Source organism: Suillus subalutaceus, assembly GCF_016647625.1.
Source record: "Suillus subalutaceus strain FC151 chromosome Unknown DFJ58scaffold_1, whole genome shotgun sequence".
Lineage (NCBI taxonomy): Eukaryota > Fungi > Basidiomycota > Agaricomycetes > Boletales > Suillaceae > Suillus > Suillus subalutaceus.
This window is the reverse complement of record NW_024540250.1, coordinates 201,751-221,193: the sequence shown is the minus strand read 5'-3', so window position 1 is coordinate 221,193 and position 19,443 is coordinate 201,751. Positions and strand designations below refer to the sequence as shown.

The window sequence follows — 19,443 nt, the reverse complement described above, 5'->3', positions numbered from 1 at the left end:
GGGTGACGCATAAAGAAGTAGGTTGGGCAGAAATTAGTTTATTACTAGCTGCTTTGGCCTCTATCATCAAAGGAACTTGGAAGGAGAGATCAGGGAGGGACGCGCCGTGAAATATTGGTCGCCAATAATTACAATAATTGATGGTATCTCAGGTATCTCAGGTCGCCCAAACTAAAATTCGATCAGAATATGATTAAAGGGTTCAAGGGGCAACTCACATGCGAGGGCGATGATCAAGTAGAGAGTAAGGAACAAGAGACCTTCCATATAATTCGATTTTCCGTCCCTGAAACAAGTGAGTTAAATCTCAATGGGACTGACATGCAGTGAAAGGGAAACTGACATGATTAATATGTTGACAAGGAAGACAGATACAAAAAGGACGATTGTCTGAAGATTCGTCAGAAACTTAGATCATCATGCGGAATATGCTCTGAACAAACAGACCTCGAAGTTGTGAAAGTGCAACGTCAGGGGTTGATCGACTCTAAACAAAAAAGTGAGAACGACACCTCGTGAGATGCAATACATGATCATACATCCAACCGACGATCACAAGAAGTGGCACTACGAAGCAGGCAATTTGCTGTTCGATAGTCAGCACAATCACAAGCTTACGCCGAACGGTATACACTTACAATCGAGCTCCCAACGCAAATGGAGATGGTAAGCTCGTATTTATTCTTCATTGCCATCCAGATTGCAGTGACATGGTCTGCAGCATTGCCCTACAGGCAATGTTGGTAGACAGTTGGCCGAATACAATTTGAAACATACCGCGATTGGCAACAAGATAACACCAATGAAGGGCTTCGGGATGGAATAGCGCACTGCAGTTTCCTCAGTGGAGGAAACCACTAGCACAATTGAACATCAGAGTAAGGGAACAGAGCGAGATACTTACGATACTCAGCACAAAATGCGGTGACCACAGTTACTGATAAAAGTCTTGAGGAATAAGGATAAGCCCCGAATGTAGCAAATGACGAAACCAAACTTACGCAACAACGGCAGCGGCTGTTCCCATGCGAGGCACTGTTTCCTCACTGTTTGGTTCATCCGTATGTGAAGCAGGCGAAATGAAGAGTTTAGGATGGGTTTTTAACTAAACGCTTGGATGAATACATTAGAGAAGAAAGAAAAGACATTAGAACATGCCTGAAACCAAAGGTAGGCACAGTAGACTCCCAGGAGCAATATGGCAGTTCCCCTGGAAATCAAGAGTAGACCCGCAGTGGGACATTCAGAGGGATCACTGCAATAATTCTCCATTCCAGCGGTTGTGGTACTTGCATAGGCCGCAGGAATAACAAGCGCTGTAAAATATTGGCAAAACTCTCCAGTTGGAGCAAATAATCGTACCGATGCATGACAGAGTCATAACCTAGACTTGGTTGGTTATCATGGCGATGAATAGGGCAGGTAACTTACGGAGGCAGCTCTAAAAATTATTGCAATTCAACAAAAGTTTTAAAGGGTAGAAAAACAGAGGACGCACGCCTGAGCTCCAGCACTATTGAAAACTCCTTCTTTGTGACATAATCCGCCTATGTCGAGTGAGCACACTCTCCTCCCAAAGCGGAGGCCCCTTACCGGCGAGAAACGAACAACCAAGGACGAGCAGTAAATTTGACAAGATTGATCCGAGCATCTAAACTAAGGTCAATCTATCGCAATTAGAGCCGTATGAAGACACTCACGGATGTCTGAACAATTAGCAATTGGCCTAGGATCATCGTGAGTTGCGAACAATTATAGAGCGCTGGACAAACCATTGAGTAAAGCAGCAATGCCGATGATAACTTCTACGGCGTTCCCAAATGATGCATTAATGAGACCTGACATATTTTCGCCTAATTTGACAGTCAGTTGTTCTGTAGCCTCGCCCAACAACTAGAAACGACAATGTCAGTCTTCCAGGAATCTGATGATAGGGAGTGGTGTCCACCTTAGCCAAGGGGACGATGGCCATCAAGCTAAAGAAAAATATTAGGCCAGCGTCCCAGTCCATGATGTGAGAGATGAAGCTCAAAGGTATGAATACGAGTAGGATATTGAACCATGTGCCAAAAATAAAGAAGTTGAAAGATTCTGCCCATGATGGCTCATCCTCGCCTCTCATGAAGTTGACAACGCGACGAGTAAGAGAAGAACTCCTATGACCTGAATAGCCGCCATTTTTAAGCAATGGTGAGGTTTCTGACTCGGAGATGGTCATGGATGATCGGGTGGGCATGTTTGAACGTTGTGAATGGAACATTCTGCAATTATATAACAACTCATGAGTACGAGTCCTTGACGTGGTAGTCTCCCATAGACAGCCCTTTCTAGACGGGGACAGTCGTCCTGATGCGGCTATATATATACTGAGAGAAATTTGAGTTAAATTTGAGTTATCAATACTGTGATTTTCCACGGTCCTGCGGAAAAACCTCTGGTTTTCTTTGTTTTTTGGCAACTGACTAAGTCTAGCTCTACGTATACGCACTAGAGCGGAGTTTCTAGGAACACCGGACGCACTCCCGCGGCCTGCGGCGTGTGTAGGACTCTTTACTACCCGGTTGCCTCGTTTGTACTAGAGGGCCTTGATGGTATAATACTATCACTCTTGGGAATCTGCAACTGGCATGTAATACATATGCAAAAAGTTCAAAACACCTCAATGCGCTGCTTGAATCACCTCGAAAAATTTCAGGTGCATGTAGGCTACTTAGAGATGATGTACTGTCCCTTTTAAATCATGTTGCACTTTCTCTTCTAGCATGAAAGTCGGAGTTGACTGGTCAAATGACAAGGAAGGACTTGTAGGGAGTGGTGCAGTTAAGGTGGTGGTCAATGATGAGGTTGTTGAACGTCGAACATTCGTGGTGTAGGTACTTATTCTCATTCCAAGTGCATCGTTGTGCGGTATGATGTGATCTGTAAAACCAAACAGTATAAGCGCTACTGAAAAAAGACTGGACATACCACTTCTAATATCCATTCCCATGCTAGTTGCAGGCGAGTACGAAGGAAACCGCGACCAACTACTAGGAAGAAAACTCACTGTCGGATGGTACATGGGGAGTAGTGAAAATTTGTTTCGACTCGGAGACACGGACAGCAAGGTTGTGTGCATTGTGCACATCTGCGCGGGTGAAACTTTCAGGGTAGCATTTCTCACAAATTTCAATTCAATCATGAAACCAACTTGGGGAATGTTCAAGATCATGTGGGAGAAGCTTACACTTACATTGAATGTACTGCATATGTACAGCAGTGTTTTATGATATGATAGAGACAGGAGGCAAATAAAGGGCTTCAGACGTGCAGTGGTAATGTGTGGGAACTTCGATTCACCTGTCGAAGTGGACGAAGTGCCACTTCGACTTACTTCGGAACAGAGTCAGCCGAAGTCTCACGTTTTCGAAGCGAAGCGAATTTACCCCGAAGTCGCTTCGCTTCGACGGCAACACTATTTAGCAACCGAAAACCGAAATGAAATTTAATAAACTCCGCATTGCAGGTCGGCAGCGCCGACACCTAGTTGAAATACAAATTCTGACATGAACAGTCACGAATATAGCGTAACCGATAGCTATACAATCTGCATAACCCTCCCACTGAACGCGTTGAATAATTTATACCGCGCAGTACCAACCAAAAAAATTACAATTTCATGTTTTCAAGTTCACCATGCTAGCCACGCAATGAAAGACTGTATAAAAGTGTGAATTCAAGTTCCAGTACAGTTGTGTAACTCAAAACATACCTTCGGGTATCTCCTCACAATGGCTTTGCGAGTTTCGTCCATGAGCAAGATCCCCAAAGCGAAGGTAAATGGAAGACCCCAGAACATCCCGGGGATAGGCGTCGTGCCAAACACCCGCTGAAAGCCAGGTCCATAGAGGTTCACGATGCAGATCAATATCGTGCCCGTCATGCCAGCAAGTACCAGTAGGTTGCGACGCGGGCCCCATAGAGGATTCGACTGCAGTATCGATACTCGGCGGTTGGAAACTGCTAGAAGAGTCCCGCACTGTCCGATGGCCACCGTCACATAGCTAGTGGCTCTTAGAATGAGTATTGCGAGAGGAAAGAACGACGACGCACTAAATGCCTTGACCAACATTGACGAACTGGTTTAGTTGAGCGATGGTATAACCCTGCCAGCCATCTTCCCATTGGTTGAAAGTCAAGATAATTTTATAGAAACTGAGGCCCTGCTGATTCATGTACAAGAACCACATCGCCATCGCGCAGGGCCATAGCATCAGTCCATAGAACTGGGCAAATATACATGAGCACCTTTGCATCACCCAGGTTATAAAACGTACCAAGTAGATATGGAAAAAAAAGCGCCAACCCGTAAGCCTATCGGTCCTGGCATTGCGTGGTTTGCGCTGCATCAAGTCTACAACAGGAAGTGAGCACTGGAAAGCTCATGAATGCGTGAGCACCCACCCCACTCCGGCTTCTCAAACATTAACGAGATGGACATGACGACATCGTTGGTGATGGAATAGCAGGTTTGTTGATACGAGTTCAAAGGTAACTGCATGCCTAGTAATACGTTTGCGACGATCGCCATGAATTGCGCATAACTTCCACCCTGCAACACTATGAGTATCAAACCCGCCGAGATTACACTGATTCTGCAAATGCGACTCACAGGCATGAGATACAATGTGACTTTCTTCAGGTTATCAAAGACTAGTCGGCCCAACTCTATCGCGACAGGGATGGAAGCAAAGTCATTATTCAACAAGATCAAGGCGGCTTGTGAGTGATTGTGTTAGTGTCATCGAAAAGACCGTCAGGAAAATCTATACCAGCTTCCTTGGCCACATCACTGCCACTACCCATCGCAACACCAATATCAGCGGCTTTGAGTGCTGGCGCATCATTGACACCATCTCCAGTGACTGCGACTGTATTGTCTCCACGAGCTTTGATCTCCTCTACAATTCGCATTTTCTGGTCAGGGGTAGTGCGCGCAAATACGATCTCTGTGTAGGCCCCAACGATGACATTCCAATCAAACGAGGTGAGAGATGCGACATCTTCCCCTGTAAGTACCAGAGAGCGGATGGGATCGTCGTCCGATGGCTTGGCAAGATAATAATATTTCGGCGGGACCTTCTCAGATGCAGCAGCTCGAACATCCTGGATGGTGTCAACGGCACGCTGGGTAATGATACCGACCTGAAAAAAGGGCTTAATAGGGTTTTATGGCGACAGAAAATGAAGAAAAACTACCTGGCGTGCAATAGCTAGAGCAGTGAGCTTAAAATCACCGGTGACCATAAAGACTCGAACTCCAGCTCGCCGAATGATAGAGATCGATGACGACACATCCGAGCGAGGAGGATCGTAAATTCCAATTAGACCAACCAAGGTTAAATCACACATCTCCATGTACATGAGATCTTCCACGTCGTTCGGGCGAAAGTCCAGTCTTGATTTCTTCTATGAGTTTCCTACATCTATTACCTCGACAATGATATCAGATGTCAGAGTGCTGGGTCAAAAGTGCTCATACTGACAGCACGAGTACTCGTTGGCCCCGACTTGACCAATCCTCTTGAAGCGTGGCGAACGTCTGCCTTGCCTCACTTGTTAACTTGACGACCGTCCCATCACTCTGTAGCACACTACCGCAGGAAGGGAACAAGACATCAGGAGCTCCCTTGACGAACATCCATGTCGACTCTGCGTTCTTTTCAGCAGTATTGACCTTGGAGACCACGGAAAGCATCCATTTGTTGTTGGAATTGAAAGGGATCTCAAACTTCTTCTGATAGTCTTGCTGAAGAGTACTGGCATCCACACCAAGCTCCGGTATCGAAAGGGCCTCGGAGAAACGCAAAAGAGCAGTATCAGTCGGATCGCCCTTGGTCGTACGATCCTGCACAGGAAGGTGGTTGGTCGTCGCGTCGAATTTCGCGCCGTTGCAAAGCCTCGCGATCTGATGGAGCGCCTTGAACGCAGAAAATACGGTAGGGTCTGATGCCTTCGTAACCCTCTCGTTAACTTCCTCGACACTAAATACGCCATCGAGGAACGCAATATACCCTACCATCTGTGAGTCCATCAGCAAGCTGGTAACAAGAGCAGATGCATCGTTCATCATACCATCTTTCCCGCAGTCAATGTACCTGTCTTGTCGGAACATAGCACAGACATGCATCCTAACGTCTCGATGGTTGCCAGATTCTTGACCAACACATGGCGTTTAGCCATGCGACAGGCAACAACAGTCAATGAGAGTGCCACGCAAACCGGGAGACCCTGCAAGATGTCAACTAAGAAGGGAATATGAACTTTCACTGCTGGCCACCTACTTGGGGAACGAAAGCAGTCAAGCAGCCAATGGAATTTACGATGGCAGAAGACGCGGTGTCATAACCAGGATACGATGTCCGTAACCAAACGCCGTATAGAAGAATCGATAAGCCGAAGAAAAAGAGTGCGACATATGAAATGATTTTGGTGAAAAACCACACTTCTCTTTGGATAGTGGTGAGCTTGAACTTTGTTTCTCCCGACATCTTGACAAGGCGTCCCATGACAGTCCTATCTCCCGTGGCGAACACGACTCCATGGCAAGTCCCTTGTACGACAAAAGTGGAAGTCAGTGCGAGGTTGCGAGTCTCCAGAGCATTGTCGGATGTTGCATGAAGAGCTCCTGATACCATTTCGCTGCAATTAGACTTGAGCGAAATTCAAGCACGTAGGACAAGAAATAGACCTTTCACCCGTCAGGAGAGAGCGATCAAAGCGAAGGTCGGATGATGCCTGCACGACACGCATGTCGGCCGGGACACGGTCACCAGCGTTGAGCACAGCAACATCACCAACTACAATGTCAGCAGCTTTGATTATTTGCTGGTTTCCAGTCCCTAATGACCGCAGCCTCGTGGGCAATTAGAGATTTTATTGACTTCATGATTCTGTTCGCGTTCCAATCGATCAAAGCATAGAATGTAGCAGAAATGACGATGACGAAGATCTGTAGTTGATGAGAAGGGGGGAAATTGAGCGCTAGAGTTGAAAGTCACAAACCAATAGCACGGCAATACCAAGAGTTAGAGGTACAGGAGGCCCGAGTGGTTTATAGGAGAGCTAACATGTATATTAGGAAAAGTCAGTGGCAGGTGAACAACGACACTTACAATAGTCAAGATGAACGAGATCCACATGAGAAAATTGAAGCCACCAAAAGATATAATCAAGCGTTTTCTTCCAGTAGACGGTAGGTGGAGGACTAATGATATTCTTGCCATCACGCTCCCTGCGACAAACAGCGGCAAGCTCCAAACCGACTGTAGGATGACTTAAATACCGGGTATACATTTCGTCGACACTCAGTAGGTGGGCATCTATGCTTCCAATTGCGTCCGCTGGATCTGGCGAAGATTTGGAGGTCGTCTCTTTCTCTTCGACGCGACCTGATAATGTCCGGTATCTGTTCGCCGCCAGGTCAGCGATATACCGCGCGGTAGGTAGAGATGCGGATAGAATACAAACGCGATTTGAATGCCATAGCCTTTCTCGGAGCCGCGGCCGGGCTCAGGAGAGGGCGTTGGGTCCAACATTGAAGCGACCTGCTTGAAGACATTTGCTTCTTCTTCTTATTTATGATATACTATCCTCACGGCAACATCAAGGCAATCCATCAACTGTGCCTTGCCAGACACAGTTCAATTGGGCCATGCACCGGGCAAAACCCATCACTCGGGCGTTGTTGGTGATCTAGATATCTAACGCTGAAGATCTAAATGGATCAGACAGGCCAGGTTAGCGTGGCACGTCAACCGTGTCAGCATTGTGATCCTTTAGTAGAGCAGACAGTCTTGGAGGCAAAGCATGGAAGGTAATCAACCGAATTTTTCGAACTCCGCAGTGCTTCCCGGCCAAGATAGGGGACTACTAATTAATATGCCCGTTCCTAACACGGTGCCGACCTCGGTTCTGCTGTCCGTCATTTCATGTGTGGACATGGTTGTGTCCGATGCTGAACATGATTGTATGTCCTTGTACGGAGACTGTATCATGATGTAGAGGTATAACTCATGATGCATAAACTTTGATCAAACTAATAAATCAAGTGCGTGTTGGGGACCAGCGCGGTCAAGTTACGATAAGTATAAGCCACCAGCTGCAGGCCGCCAGTTTCTTACTCGGTTCCATTCCGTGACACCAGATTCGATATTGCAACAGACCCCGAAAACCGCAAAAACTAAGATTCTCCTCGGCTTTTTGCAACAAAAATTTGGGTGAGTTGTCGCTTTATCGTTATCTTCTCACCACACAAGTTGCGCTCACCTGTGATCTTCCCTAATAACTGGCGGAAGTTTTCCAGCGGTTGACAGGATGTGTTCTTGGCCAGTGATGCATCAAGTTCGAAATCGTCGGTGTACAGCGCCTGAATGGGGAATGCCAGTAGGTTTCAACTTGCAATGCAAGTCTCGACATATAATTTGCGTCATCCATGAAACAGTACTAGTAAGCACTCAACAATCGATGATCCATCAATAACGACGAATCATGGTCCATGTAACATTGTCACAGATTGAAGTCTCCTACCCGTGGGTACCCACTACCCGTACCTGCGCGGGAGAACCAACAACAGGTACCTGTGACTCGTACCACCCGACCCACGATTCACCCGCAGGTGTTGCCCGGGCGGGTACCCGCCGGGCAAACCTTACCCATGTCATGCCCTAATGTGCACATAAGAAACCCAATCTCCGATCGACATTCCTTTCTACGCCCACGAGCAGGCCTCAGATGCGCCCGGTTTATTGTCTGCTTGTGTGCAGAATGCCCTCCATCGTCATTCAAATCACAAGTAACAGTTTAACACCCTTCACCAGATGATGTTTCACTCTTTTGTCACCTGAGTCGCAAGCCTCGTTCGCCTCTGGCGCACTTCCCTCGCTTTTATAACTTTTCATGGCGAATAATAATACACAACTATAATTTCCAACCATTGCGCGGCAGCGCGGCGCTTTCATAGCCGATGTCACCAGACACCTGCCCTTTCGGTGTCCGCTCGTCCCGCCCTGCACTCATACCCTTCCATGGTTGTCCCACCGTGTACATCTAGTAGATGAGCATACTACCTCGCCTATCCAGTACACTTTGACTTCGGCAAGTCTTGATGTTATTTCTCTCGTGATTAATTCACCATTCAACGTGACCAAATTATCCGACGACTACGCGACACAACGAAAAAGTACTACAGCTGCTAGTCCCTAAAAAGAAAACATAAGTCGACATCAACTCCTGAAGGCCTGACCGCGTTGTTCTTACTACTATAGGACATTACATATTCGTGATATCTGATCAGACATCATAATTCAGATAACGACGTCTTGTTTTATTTTCGACGATTGGTGCAAACGGGTGTAAGTACCAACAAAGGCAAGATACAGTGCTAACAAAAGAACGACAGGGAAGAAAGATAAATCAGTGATGGCGGACGCGAAGAGATAACGAGGTGTGAGAAAGACCGATGAAGTACATTATGTGAGTAATACATTCAACTACATCTCGAGTCTGGGGTCATGATTACGGAAGACAACAGTTTTATCCTTGCTTGACAGTGGCCAGGAGTAATCTGTCTGTCCAATATATTGCACACGCCGTAAACTCGGATAAGGTTGTGAGCATCATGTCTATGGTGGGTATACGAATGAGAGGGCACAATCTATGGGACCAGAAGCCAGGAACAGCCAGGAACATTTAAATGAGAAGAGCATGAGAAGCACCCAAACTGTACTGGAGACCAACAAATAAGACTCATAGAGAAGACCACTTTGATGTTCCACATCTTTAATGACGAAAGGGGTCAAGGACAACGGAAGCAAAAACCCTTCGAGTAGACAAGAAGGTGCGTAATCAACCTCCGGGGTTAACCGGTTATGCTTGGCCGGTTCGGTCGACCGCATTTAGATTTATTTAGATGCAAAAGTCACAGCAAAGGCAGCGAGGAATTTTTCAAAAACTTGCACTGCAATTTTATACGCAACGTCGTGAAGTGGTCGCGGATTTGTGTAAGATATCCGACTTGCGGGGCGAAATAACGGCATACCAACGTAGATCAGTGGCATGACTACGGAACATATGATAGCATGACCGCTGACGAGACGCTTCCGACTCACCAGCGGCGCACTCATCGGAGAGCACGGAGCTCGGACGCTGACTAGCAGGACAATTACATAATGCCTTATCATCGTGGAGTATGAAAAAAGATTACGAATATGATAGGATGCGGCTCAAGACTATCAATTTGCCGATTAATTAAGGGCCTTGAATGGAACGTTCAAACGTTCATCGACATCAATATTATTTACTTTCATAGGCTTTCATATATCATATCGTTCGCAAATATGCGCGAATCTCTGGTAACTCAGTAACTGATGCATGCAGTACCATGGCAATTGGCCAACAACTTGAGACAGCAAGACAAGTTAAGAGTCAAAAGTATTTTAAGTCAATTTCAAGCAGGCATATTAAATGAACCAATTTACGTAGAATTCTGTGGATTAGAGACCCCGGCCGCGGGCCTTTTGTGACGCCCATCTGATCATTTCTCTCTGCTAAACATAGACCAATGTCGCCATTAGTACTTAACCGGTTTAACCGAGCCCCCCATGGAGGGCCCAGACAAGACGATTCACGAGTCTAATTTGGGCAACCCGTGCCTCGCTTAATCCTTCTTGGCTACATCATGATAGTCCCTGGCCAGCATTGCCCTGAGATACTATCTCGCCTTTGAAGTTTGGATTCCTTGAGAAAGGTGTGCATGTACTACGCATAATGTTTTTCTGAAGTCGAGCACCGCCTCCTTGAATGCGCGAAGCACTATCGCTTGACCAAGCTGGAAGCGGTGCCGTGCGATATCCTGTCACGGCCTAGTGACAGAGCTGCATAGACATCTGACACAGCGCGTCTCTTCGATTCTCACTCTCGACAACGTTGTCTACATCGTACAATGATTGACCGTGAGCGTAGGGATCAGTCCGGAGGTTGAGCACGGTTCACGCCAGCGTCAAACCTTGTCATCAATTAAATGTAGTTGCATATGCGGGTCGCAGAGGAAACTGTCTTCGATTCACTGTCCAGTTGAACTTTAAGGAAGCGACTGATGCAGCGCGACAACGCGCACGCGCGCGTTTCCGACCAGTCCTATTTCTACCGAGAGGTCACATACTCCAGGATGGTTAACATTGCAAGGATAGTCCAAGGTAGTCGGGGTGTGATTGTGGTGTGATCAATGGAGTCTGTCAGCTTCTTCCAGGCTGTCTGAACTACAATAAGATTCTACATTACTTCGTGAGTGGAATGTGTGATTAATATCAATTGAGATACTTACGAAAATCGCCCGGCAATTTGTCTAGAATTTGGTCGTTGAATTCATCGACACTAGACGTTGAGAGGGGAAAAGAATGCACGATCAAGACAGGTTTCAAGCGTCTTTGAAAATATGTGGTGCGACACTATCAACGGTACTGACTTCTTTTCGGAAGAGGAAGTCATTGTCATTGATAGTGTCACCGAAGTTTGCTAGCAAATGACGGCACCGGCACCAGCCCTACCAGTGGACTCGATTCCTGCATACAGTTTTGTGTCCATCGAGCTAGTCTTTTTAGTTCATTTTGCGTTGCATCTTGACGTTCACTCATGGACAGTTCTTTGCAGGTTCATCTCAACTTGCGAAGCATACTGGTCAAAGTGATTACCACAACAGAATCGAAATCCGTTTCTCTTGGACTGCGCAGGTTTGAAACCTGCCGACAACAAGTTGTTTTTCTCTCTCGGAACACACCTTGACGTTCACTCATGGATGGTTTCGTCAAAGGTTCATCTAACTGGTCTTAGCTAAGTGGTTACCACAACAGAATCGAAATCTGTTTCTCTTGGACTATGCAGGTTCGAAACTTGCCGATCCACAGGTTGATTTTTCTATCGGAACACGCCTTGAAGATTCGCTATTGGTTTGCAGGTTTTTTATGCTAGTGGAACATGCCTTGGGTTTTTTCTTGGTTTGTTTTTCCAACATAAAACCACGAAAAAAAATATGAATATTCACTCATAGATGGTTTCCTTGGAGGTCCATCTTAACTGGTCTTATGACGAGGTGGTCACCACAACAGAATCAAAATCTGTTTCTCTTCGACTCCGCAGGTTCGAAACCTGCCGAATGACAAGTCTTTTTCTATTGGAACACATCTTAACATTGACTCATGAATGGTTTCCTCAGCGGTCCATCTAACTAGTCTTAGTCAAGTGGTTATCACAACAGAGTCAAAATCTGTTTCTCTTGGAGTTCGTTTGAAACCTACTGACAACATTTTTGCGGCGTATAGATCCTCGATCTTAACTAGACCCGGTTATTGCGCCGAAACCTCTTTTTTAATCCATGAAAAGGAATTCATTTCCATGCCCTGTATGAGGGGCACCGCTGGACAAAATTAAACAAATAGTTGCGCGGTGAAATTCAAAATTTCGACTGAAAACCAATCGTCAAATCAGAAAAGGTAATTTTGTGCGAACGCATTCCAGATTTTAATTTCCTCAAGATTGCGTCCTCCTGCTGAAATCTTTGTAATCTGCAGTGCTGCACACCATCACTCCAGCATACTGAGTCGACATCTTCACCGGGTTTCCCCCACCCCACCGTCCCATATGCAAGATAGTCGCTGGCAACAGCACTTGACAATACGTGTTCTAATCTTAGAATACCAGAGCTCTCAGCTTAATGGATTTCCGAAGCGGTGTTCCCTCTAGAGTGTTCGGGTCTTGGAACCCAGTATGAGGGGTCAACTTCACAACATTGCCATCCTGTATCGAATCAAAGCTGACACCCTTTTAGCACGACGGAAAGCTCCCCCAAGTTATCTCGCTCACCATTTGATAAGAACAAACTCTTCCGGGCTCATTGCTTTCATGTATTTTCACTGGTGGTTTGGTGTGTATTTGACTCCAAATATTTCACTCTCACAGTCAGCGTATATAAGAGCGACAGGCACCGAGTCTTTCTCGAAATCGACACTGCGGGAGTTGCATAGTGCAATCGGCCAATTTACAGCTGCATAGTGATATAGGACGCCATATGTTTATGATTTGGAAGCGTATGCGAAGGAGGGAAGGGGCTTCTGTTGGCAGAAGGAGCCTATGAACACGAGCGATGAACGATGCAGTCGGAGGAGCTGGTGCGAACGAGCCATTGGCATGTTTCATATTGCACGTTAGTTCTGATTACAATTTGACGTTGTTTCATCTCCCGTTTGACCGTATAGCCGGTCGTATGACCGTACAGTGACCCGTACCGTACCGTTGAACATTTCGAATACATTGCACGACATACGGTATGGTACGGGTAGAGTCTAAAGATCACTGGCAGCGCATCAGGTGCTGGTGTACTAGATCTGACAGAGCGCTTGCTTGAACTCCCCTTTGACCTACGGGGCCAACCAAAGAATGACCAAATGGTCCGGAAGTGACACTTCGTTGACCACGGTGCATGGCCGCATGAGATAAGCGACGATCATTGGTAGACTGCATGGAAGAGGTGTCTGAAGGTCCTTGCCACATTGTAGCAGGCGGCTGCGAGCAGTCCTGGGGTTGTTCATGATGAAGTAGTTGGGACTAGCCTCTGCTGATACGAGGAATGAGAGTATGCACTACTAGGGCATTATATACTTGATGGAGGCAAGTACATTCTCTGGAACAATGCGACTGAAAAAAACTCAAAACAACCCTGAGATCTGAGAGCAGGAAATGACATTAATGTTGGCTAAAACATGAAGTTCGCACTACTGTAAAGTAGGCACAAGTACTAAACCAGCACCGCCTGCGGCCGAGGCAGAAGTGGTGGTCGGTGCTGGGTAGCGTTTCCAGCTTCGTCTGACTCGAGAGTCGCTGACACGATCTACTAGGTTGGGCTGAACCGAGCGTTAGCCTGGGTTGGGACGCAAGCAGGTAGAACGACACCTGCTCATGTATTACGACCTCGACGTCGTGGCGGAGATAAAAACGAATGAATCTAACCGGGATAATCCGGCAGGCTGCACTTGGACATTGCAATTGTGATGAAGTGAGAGAATTACAGTGTGTTGCATATGAGAGTGCAGTGCGTGTTTTTCAAAACTCGGCCTCGCTACCTTTACCGGCACTTGTATACCTTAATTAGATGTCACATCTTGTAATACGTCGTGCGTCTGTGTGAGTGACTCAGTGCTTTGACCACCATCAGCATTGACCTGCGGTCCAACACACCACATGTGAGTCTTTGCACTTTCGCTACTTACGAACGACTTTGACCTGTTGTTTTTTGACTAGATGAATACTGTTAGTCGTTCTAACCTATCTGCCGCATTCTCGGCTCACGTACTGCAAGACACGGAATGCTCGTCTCGATTTGAAGAAAGCTGAGAAGAGGCAGCGCATTAATTGACTTAACTATAGATTGTTTTTCATTGATATTGACTATGCTCCGAGTCGTTCCTACATTATCACTCAATTTAGTTCGTGATGTGGTTGGATTCATACTACACTATATACTGGTACTACACATTGAAGGACTGCCCTCGAATGAAAGTTGATCTGCGAACACACGCGCGCCCGATATCTGCCTATCCCTGCATCCTCTGATTGGTCTTGTCATCAACACTGGACTCATCCAGCCAGACAAAGTATTCAGCCGGTATATCCCCATATGCGGCTTGCCAAGTTACCCGCAAGAGCTCATTCCTCTCCGCAGCCGTTTTGGAAATGTCTTTGTAGGTCATTCCCAGCCTTCGAGTGGCGCGTGAAAGGGTAGCGAGAGAAATGTCTTTGTTCCGAGCAGTGAGAAGTTGTTCTTGTAGTTCATCCAAGTACATGGCAGAGTTTGCCTGGAGTAGTGCATGGATGTATTCAGTGTCGACGGTGTCAAGAACGCGGGGACGACCCCTGCGGCGTGCAAAGGGGTTGGTGACTTGACCATAGTCTCGGTGCAAGCGAAGAATATTGTATACTGTCTTCTCTGGACATTGAGCAAGCTGAGATATTTCAAGAGCTGTCCTGTGCTGTTCAAACCGCCAGAATACGATATTCTGGCGCATTTCCTGGCTAGTGAATGACCCTGGCATAACGAACTGACTGAGGTTTCGTTTCATCAAGCGGCAGTGGCTAGAGTGACATGTCACATCCCTTGACCTAGTTAAGGTATACAAGTGCCGGTAAAGGTGGCGAGGCCGAGTTTTGAAAAACACGCACTGCAATCTCATATGCAACACACTGTAAGCTAGAAACGATTGGTTTTCAGCCGAAAATTTTGAATTTCACCGTGCAACTATTTGTTTAATTTTGTCCAGTGGTGCCCCTCATAGCCCTGCAATGGCTTCAGCTTTTCCTCGGAAAATTTTTCAGCTATCATCCATAACTTATGGGCGTTCGAGAAGATAATTCAATGAGAATGCGATGCCGAGAACTTAAACACTATTCATACGCTGTAGGTGTTGATTCCATCAAGCTTGTTCACTGTTTATTTACTGTAAGTTATTCTCGTTCATCACTCTCAATTTCTTAATGCACTCATAACCTCATCTGACCAAGTGAAACCAACCTTCGCGAGTTGATCGTGTCACGACCACTGTCAAACATTGCCTAAGCTTCCCGGTTCAATGATGTCAAGTTGGCGGTGGCCCATCATTGGACGAATCTTTCAAAGGAAAGGAATGTCACGGTGCTCAAGCATCTTCCGACTACTGGTAAACCCAACCCTCCGAGTTGTACTTCCTGAAAGTTATATCCATCTCAATCATTTGTCAGAACCTGTCTACTGAAATGCGCTCATTCTCGTCACACATGTAGCATATTGTGTGACAGCGAATTTTCTGCAGTTTTTCTCGATTATTGCCCTGGCTTGCTACCTTCCAAAGTATACCGTTGATGATATACAATTAGTATACCTTCGATGTATTCTCCAAATGATAGTAGATGACATTAGCACTTGTGGGACAAGGTTGCTGCCAGCGAAGTTCGGCCTTTACCTAGTAGAATGACATATGGTACACAAACGCACACTCATCAGCATTATTCTGGTTGACCTTGTAGAGGACGTATTTGAACGCACCAGCTTCCTCGTCTTCGCAACGTCTTCGCGAACCAACTCTTCCGATGCTTTCCCCTCTGGCCTTGTTGTTCTTCGCGCACTTGATCCAAAACGATATGAAAGGACTTCAAAACTCGTCAAAGCCTTCGGACTGTTTAACTGTTAGTCATGCTCGCAGCTTAGGGAGGAGTTAATTCCGCTCTCTTGAAATGGAGCTAGCAGAGTTCACCGCCGTGCTTGCTAAAATAATTACATGTTGGTTATAGTCCATGGCCCGGTTATCGGTCAGTTGGTTGCAACTAAATGGTCGGTTCGAGCTCACACACATTCACACACAGATACGGCCGCCATTATGCATGGCGCGCAAGAAGTTCGAAGAGCTGCAAGGAGACAGCCTTATATCTTAGAGAAGTGAACGTTCACATTTGCGGGTTATTATGAATGAATGTGTAATGCTTCCCTTCGAGAATTTACTAAGTACATATCGGAGTGACGCCTAAAGAAATAGGTTGCACGGAAATTAATTACTAGCTGCTTTGGCCCCCACCGTCAAAGGAACTGAGGTGTATCAGGGAGGGACGCGTCGGGAAATATTGGGCGCCAATAATTACAATAATGGTGGTACCTCAGGTCACCCAAACTAAAATGCGATCAGAATGCGATGAAAGGGTTCAAGGGGCAACTCACAAGCAAGGGCGATGACCACGTATAGGGTAAGGAGCATGAGACCTTCCATATAATTCGATTTTCCGTCCCTGAAACAAGTGAGTTAAATCTCAATAGGACTGATATGCAGTGAATGGGAAACTTACATGATCAACAGGTTGACAAGGAAGACAGATACAAAAAGGACGATTGTCTGAAGATTCGTCAGAAACTATTATCATGCGGAATATGCTCTGAACAAGCAGACCTCGAAGTTGTGGAAGTGCAACGTCAGGGGTTGATCGGCTCTAAACAAAAAAAGTGAGAACGACACCTCGCGAGATACAATACATGATCGTACATCCAACCGACGATCACAAGAAGTGGCACTACGAAGCAGGCAATTTGCTGTTCGATAGTCAGCACAATCACAAACTTACCACAAACCGTCTACACTTACAATCGAACTCCCAACGCAAATGGTGATGGTAAGCTCGTATTTATTCTTCATTGCCATCCAGACTGAAGTGACATGTTCTGCAGCATTGCCCTACAGACGATGTTGGTAGACAGTTGACCGGATGAAGCTTGAAACATACCACGATCGGCAACAAGACAACACCGATGAAGGCCTTCGGGATGGAATAGCGGACTGCAGTTTCTTCGATGGAGGAAACCACTAGCACAATTGAACAATCGAACATAAGGCCAAATGAAAAAAAAGTGGGAGACTTACGATACTCAGCACAAAATGCGATGACCACAGTTACCGATAAAAGTCTTGAGGAGAGAGGATAAGCCCCGAACGTATTAGATGACGAACCCAAACTTACGCAACACTGGCAGCGGCTGTTCCCATGCGAGGCACTGTTTCCTCCGTTTCCGTCGTTGCCACCGTGTCCTCACTGTTTGGTTCACCCGTAGGTGAAGCAGGCGAAATGAAGAGTTTGGAATGAGATTTTAACTAAACGCTTGGATGAGTACATTATTAGAGAATAAAGAAAAGATATTAGAACATGCCTGAAACCAAAGGTAGGCACAGTAAACTCCCAGGAGCAACATGGCAGTTCCCCTGGAAATAAAGAGTAGACCTGCAGTGGGACATTCAGAGGGATCACTGCAATAATTCTCCATTCCAGCGGTTGTGGTACTTGCATAGGCCGCAGGAATAACGAGCGCTATAAAGTGTTAGCAAAACTATCAAGTTGGAGAAAATAATCGTACTGATGCACGATAAAGCCATAAGCTAAACTTGGTTGGTTATCATGGCGATGAATGGGGCAAATGACTTACGGAGGCAGATCTAAATATCATTGGAATTCAACAAAGGGTTTAAAGGGCAGAAAAACAGAGGACGCACGCCTGAGCTCCAGTACCATTGAAAACACCTTCTTTGTGATATAATCCACCTATGTCAAGTGAGCACACTCTCCTCCAAAAGCAGAGGCCCCTTACCGGCGAGAAACGAACAACCAAGGACGAGCAGTATGTTTGACAAGATCGATCCAAGCATCTAAACCAAGGTCAATCTATCATAATTAGAGCCCATATGAAGACACTCACGGACGTCTGAACAATTCGCAATTGGCCTAGGGTCATCGTGAGCTGCGAACAATTATAGAGCGGTGGACAAACCATTGAGTAAAGCAGCAACACCGACGATGATTTCTACAGCATTCCCAAATGATGCATTAAGGAGACCTGATATGGTTTCCCCTAATTTAACAGACAGTTGATCTGTAGCCTCGCCCAACAACTAAAAACGACGATGTCAGTCTTCCAAGAATCTGATGATAGGAGTAGTGTCCACCTTAGCCAAAGGGACGATGGCCAAAAAGCTGAACAAAAATATTAGGCCAGCGTCCCAGTCCATACTGTGAGAGATGAAGCTCAAAGGTATAAATACGAGTAGAATATTGAACCATGTGCCGAAAATAAAGAAGTTGAAAGATTCTGCCCATGATGGCTCATCCTCGCCTTTCATGAAGTTGACAACACGACGAGTAAGAGAAAGATTCCTCTGGCCTGAATGGCTGCCATTTTCGAGTAACGGTGAAGTTTCTGAGCTGGTCATGGTTGATTGGGTGGACGTGTTTCACGTTGTGAATTTGGAACATTCTGCAAGAAATTGCTTATGTAGTAGCGGCTGTACATCTATTGATGCCATAAGCAGAGTCCAATAGTGATGATTGGCGTCACCAGTACGTATACTTGAATGTTCTTTTGGAAGCCGCGTCAGGCGATTTACTTACTTACCTTTGACGGGACGATATTTATAATCGTAGCGCCGCTGATGCGCCAGTTCCCGACTCTGCCTTCGAATTCTTTGTGTGAAAATTTGAAGGTCCTTCTAATAGGTCTAGTTTAGGTGAGGTTTGGATTTGCAGTCCAAAGAGGTGACGTAATGCATTTGTTGAGTATCTACAGGAAGAAGTGTCTACTGTAGTCAACTACCAGACTAGGTGAAAGTCAGGGATCTGGCCATTCTTCTGGGGCTATTCAACGTAAACTCCAGGGCCAAAGTCTAGGGCCAGTCTGGGCCATCAGCGCTCAGTGGCTCAGGGCTGAGTTCGAGCCAGACCTCCGAGTCCGCTTTCAGCTTAGACACTAACTCGGAGGGTACCACGGAAGTTGCCGCTAAGTTAGAAACATGCAAATACAATGCAAACATGTGACGGATTTTAGGGGTGCTAGAAACCTTGACAAGCAAG

General features: G+C 46.1%; 5 protein-coding genes across 5 annotated transcripts; all 5 read right to left on the bottom strand.

Annotated features, from left to right (window-relative positions):
• Nucleotides 1-157: 157 nt before the first annotated feature.
• Nucleotides 158-2,236, bottom strand: DFJ58DRAFT_720435 (calcium proton exchanger; the record flags this gene model as incomplete). Its single annotated transcript, XM_041384709.1, has 15 exons — nucleotides 158-171; nucleotides 219-286; nucleotides 344-390; nucleotides 448-487; nucleotides 540-586; nucleotides 639-728; nucleotides 778-857; nucleotides 905-948; nucleotides 1,002-1,105; nucleotides 1,432-1,441; nucleotides 1,499-1,547; nucleotides 1,594-1,651; nucleotides 1,701-1,726; nucleotides 1,773-1,893; nucleotides 1,949-2,236. The coding sequence occupies 15 exons, from the start codon at nucleotides 2,234-2,236 to the stop codon at nucleotides 158-160; spliced, it is 1,086 nt and encodes a 361-aa protein (XP_041251122.1).
• Nucleotides 2,237-2,639: 403 nt separating this feature from the next.
• On the bottom strand, nucleotides 2,640-3,021 carry DFJ58DRAFT_752082 (uncharacterized protein). The gene has a single exon (XM_041387813.1). It carries the CDS (start codon nucleotides 2,987-2,989, stop codon nucleotides 2,711-2,713), a length of 279 nt encoding a protein of 92 aa, XP_041251121.1. The 5' UTR covers nucleotides 2,990-3,021; the 3' UTR covers nucleotides 2,640-2,710.
• Nucleotides 3,022-3,670: 649 nt separating this feature from the next.
• On the bottom strand, nucleotides 3,671-7,672 carry DFJ58DRAFT_752076 (uncharacterized protein; the record flags this gene model as incomplete). The annotated part of the gene is given in 16 exon segments (XM_041387812.1): nucleotides 3,671-3,697; nucleotides 3,752-4,050; nucleotides 4,145-4,265; nucleotides 4,317-4,393; nucleotides 4,444-4,591; nucleotides 4,652-4,758; nucleotides 4,812-5,184; nucleotides 5,239-5,437; nucleotides 5,526-6,061; nucleotides 6,115-6,270; nucleotides 6,324-6,681; nucleotides 6,731-6,867; nucleotides 6,890-6,991; nucleotides 7,180-7,430; nucleotides 7,475-7,632; nucleotides 7,644-7,672. The coding sequence occupies 15 exon segments, from the start codon at nucleotides 7,575-7,577 to the stop codon at nucleotides 3,671-3,673; spliced, it is 2,994 nt and encodes a 997-aa protein (XP_041251120.1). The 5' UTR covers nucleotides 7,578-7,632; nucleotides 7,644-7,672.
• A 5,165-nt stretch (nucleotides 7,673-12,837) lies between these two features.
• On the bottom strand, nucleotides 12,838-13,479 carry DFJ58DRAFT_752068 (uncharacterized protein). Its single transcript, XM_041387811.1, is given in 4 exon segments — nucleotides 12,838-12,947; nucleotides 12,992-13,078; nucleotides 13,098-13,376; nucleotides 13,435-13,479. The coding sequence occupies 3 exon segments, from the start codon at nucleotides 13,228-13,230 to the stop codon at nucleotides 12,859-12,861; spliced, it is 309 nt and encodes a 102-aa protein (XP_041251119.1). The 5' UTR covers nucleotides 13,231-13,376; nucleotides 13,435-13,479; the 3' UTR covers nucleotides 12,838-12,858.
• Nucleotides 13,480-16,572: 3,093 nt separating this feature from the next.
• Nucleotides 16,573-18,976, bottom strand: DFJ58DRAFT_693213 (calcium proton exchanger). Its single transcript, XM_041383412.1, has 16 exons — nucleotides 18,543-18,976; nucleotides 18,368-18,488; nucleotides 18,296-18,321; nucleotides 18,188-18,245; nucleotides 18,093-18,141; nucleotides 18,026-18,035; nucleotides 17,957-17,978; nucleotides 17,753-17,910; nucleotides 17,566-17,696; nucleotides 17,332-17,512; nucleotides 17,193-17,282; nucleotides 17,094-17,140; nucleotides 17,001-17,040; nucleotides 16,900-16,946; nucleotides 16,775-16,842; nucleotides 16,573-16,727 (listed from the first exon to the last, which is right to left on the bottom strand). The coding sequence occupies exons 1-16, from the start codon at nucleotides 18,804-18,806 to the stop codon at nucleotides 16,714-16,716; spliced, it is 1,326 nt and encodes a 441-aa protein (XP_041251118.1). The 5' UTR covers nucleotides 18,807-18,976; the 3' UTR covers nucleotides 16,573-16,713.
• Between the last annotated feature and the right edge of the window lie 467 nt (nucleotides 18,977-19,443).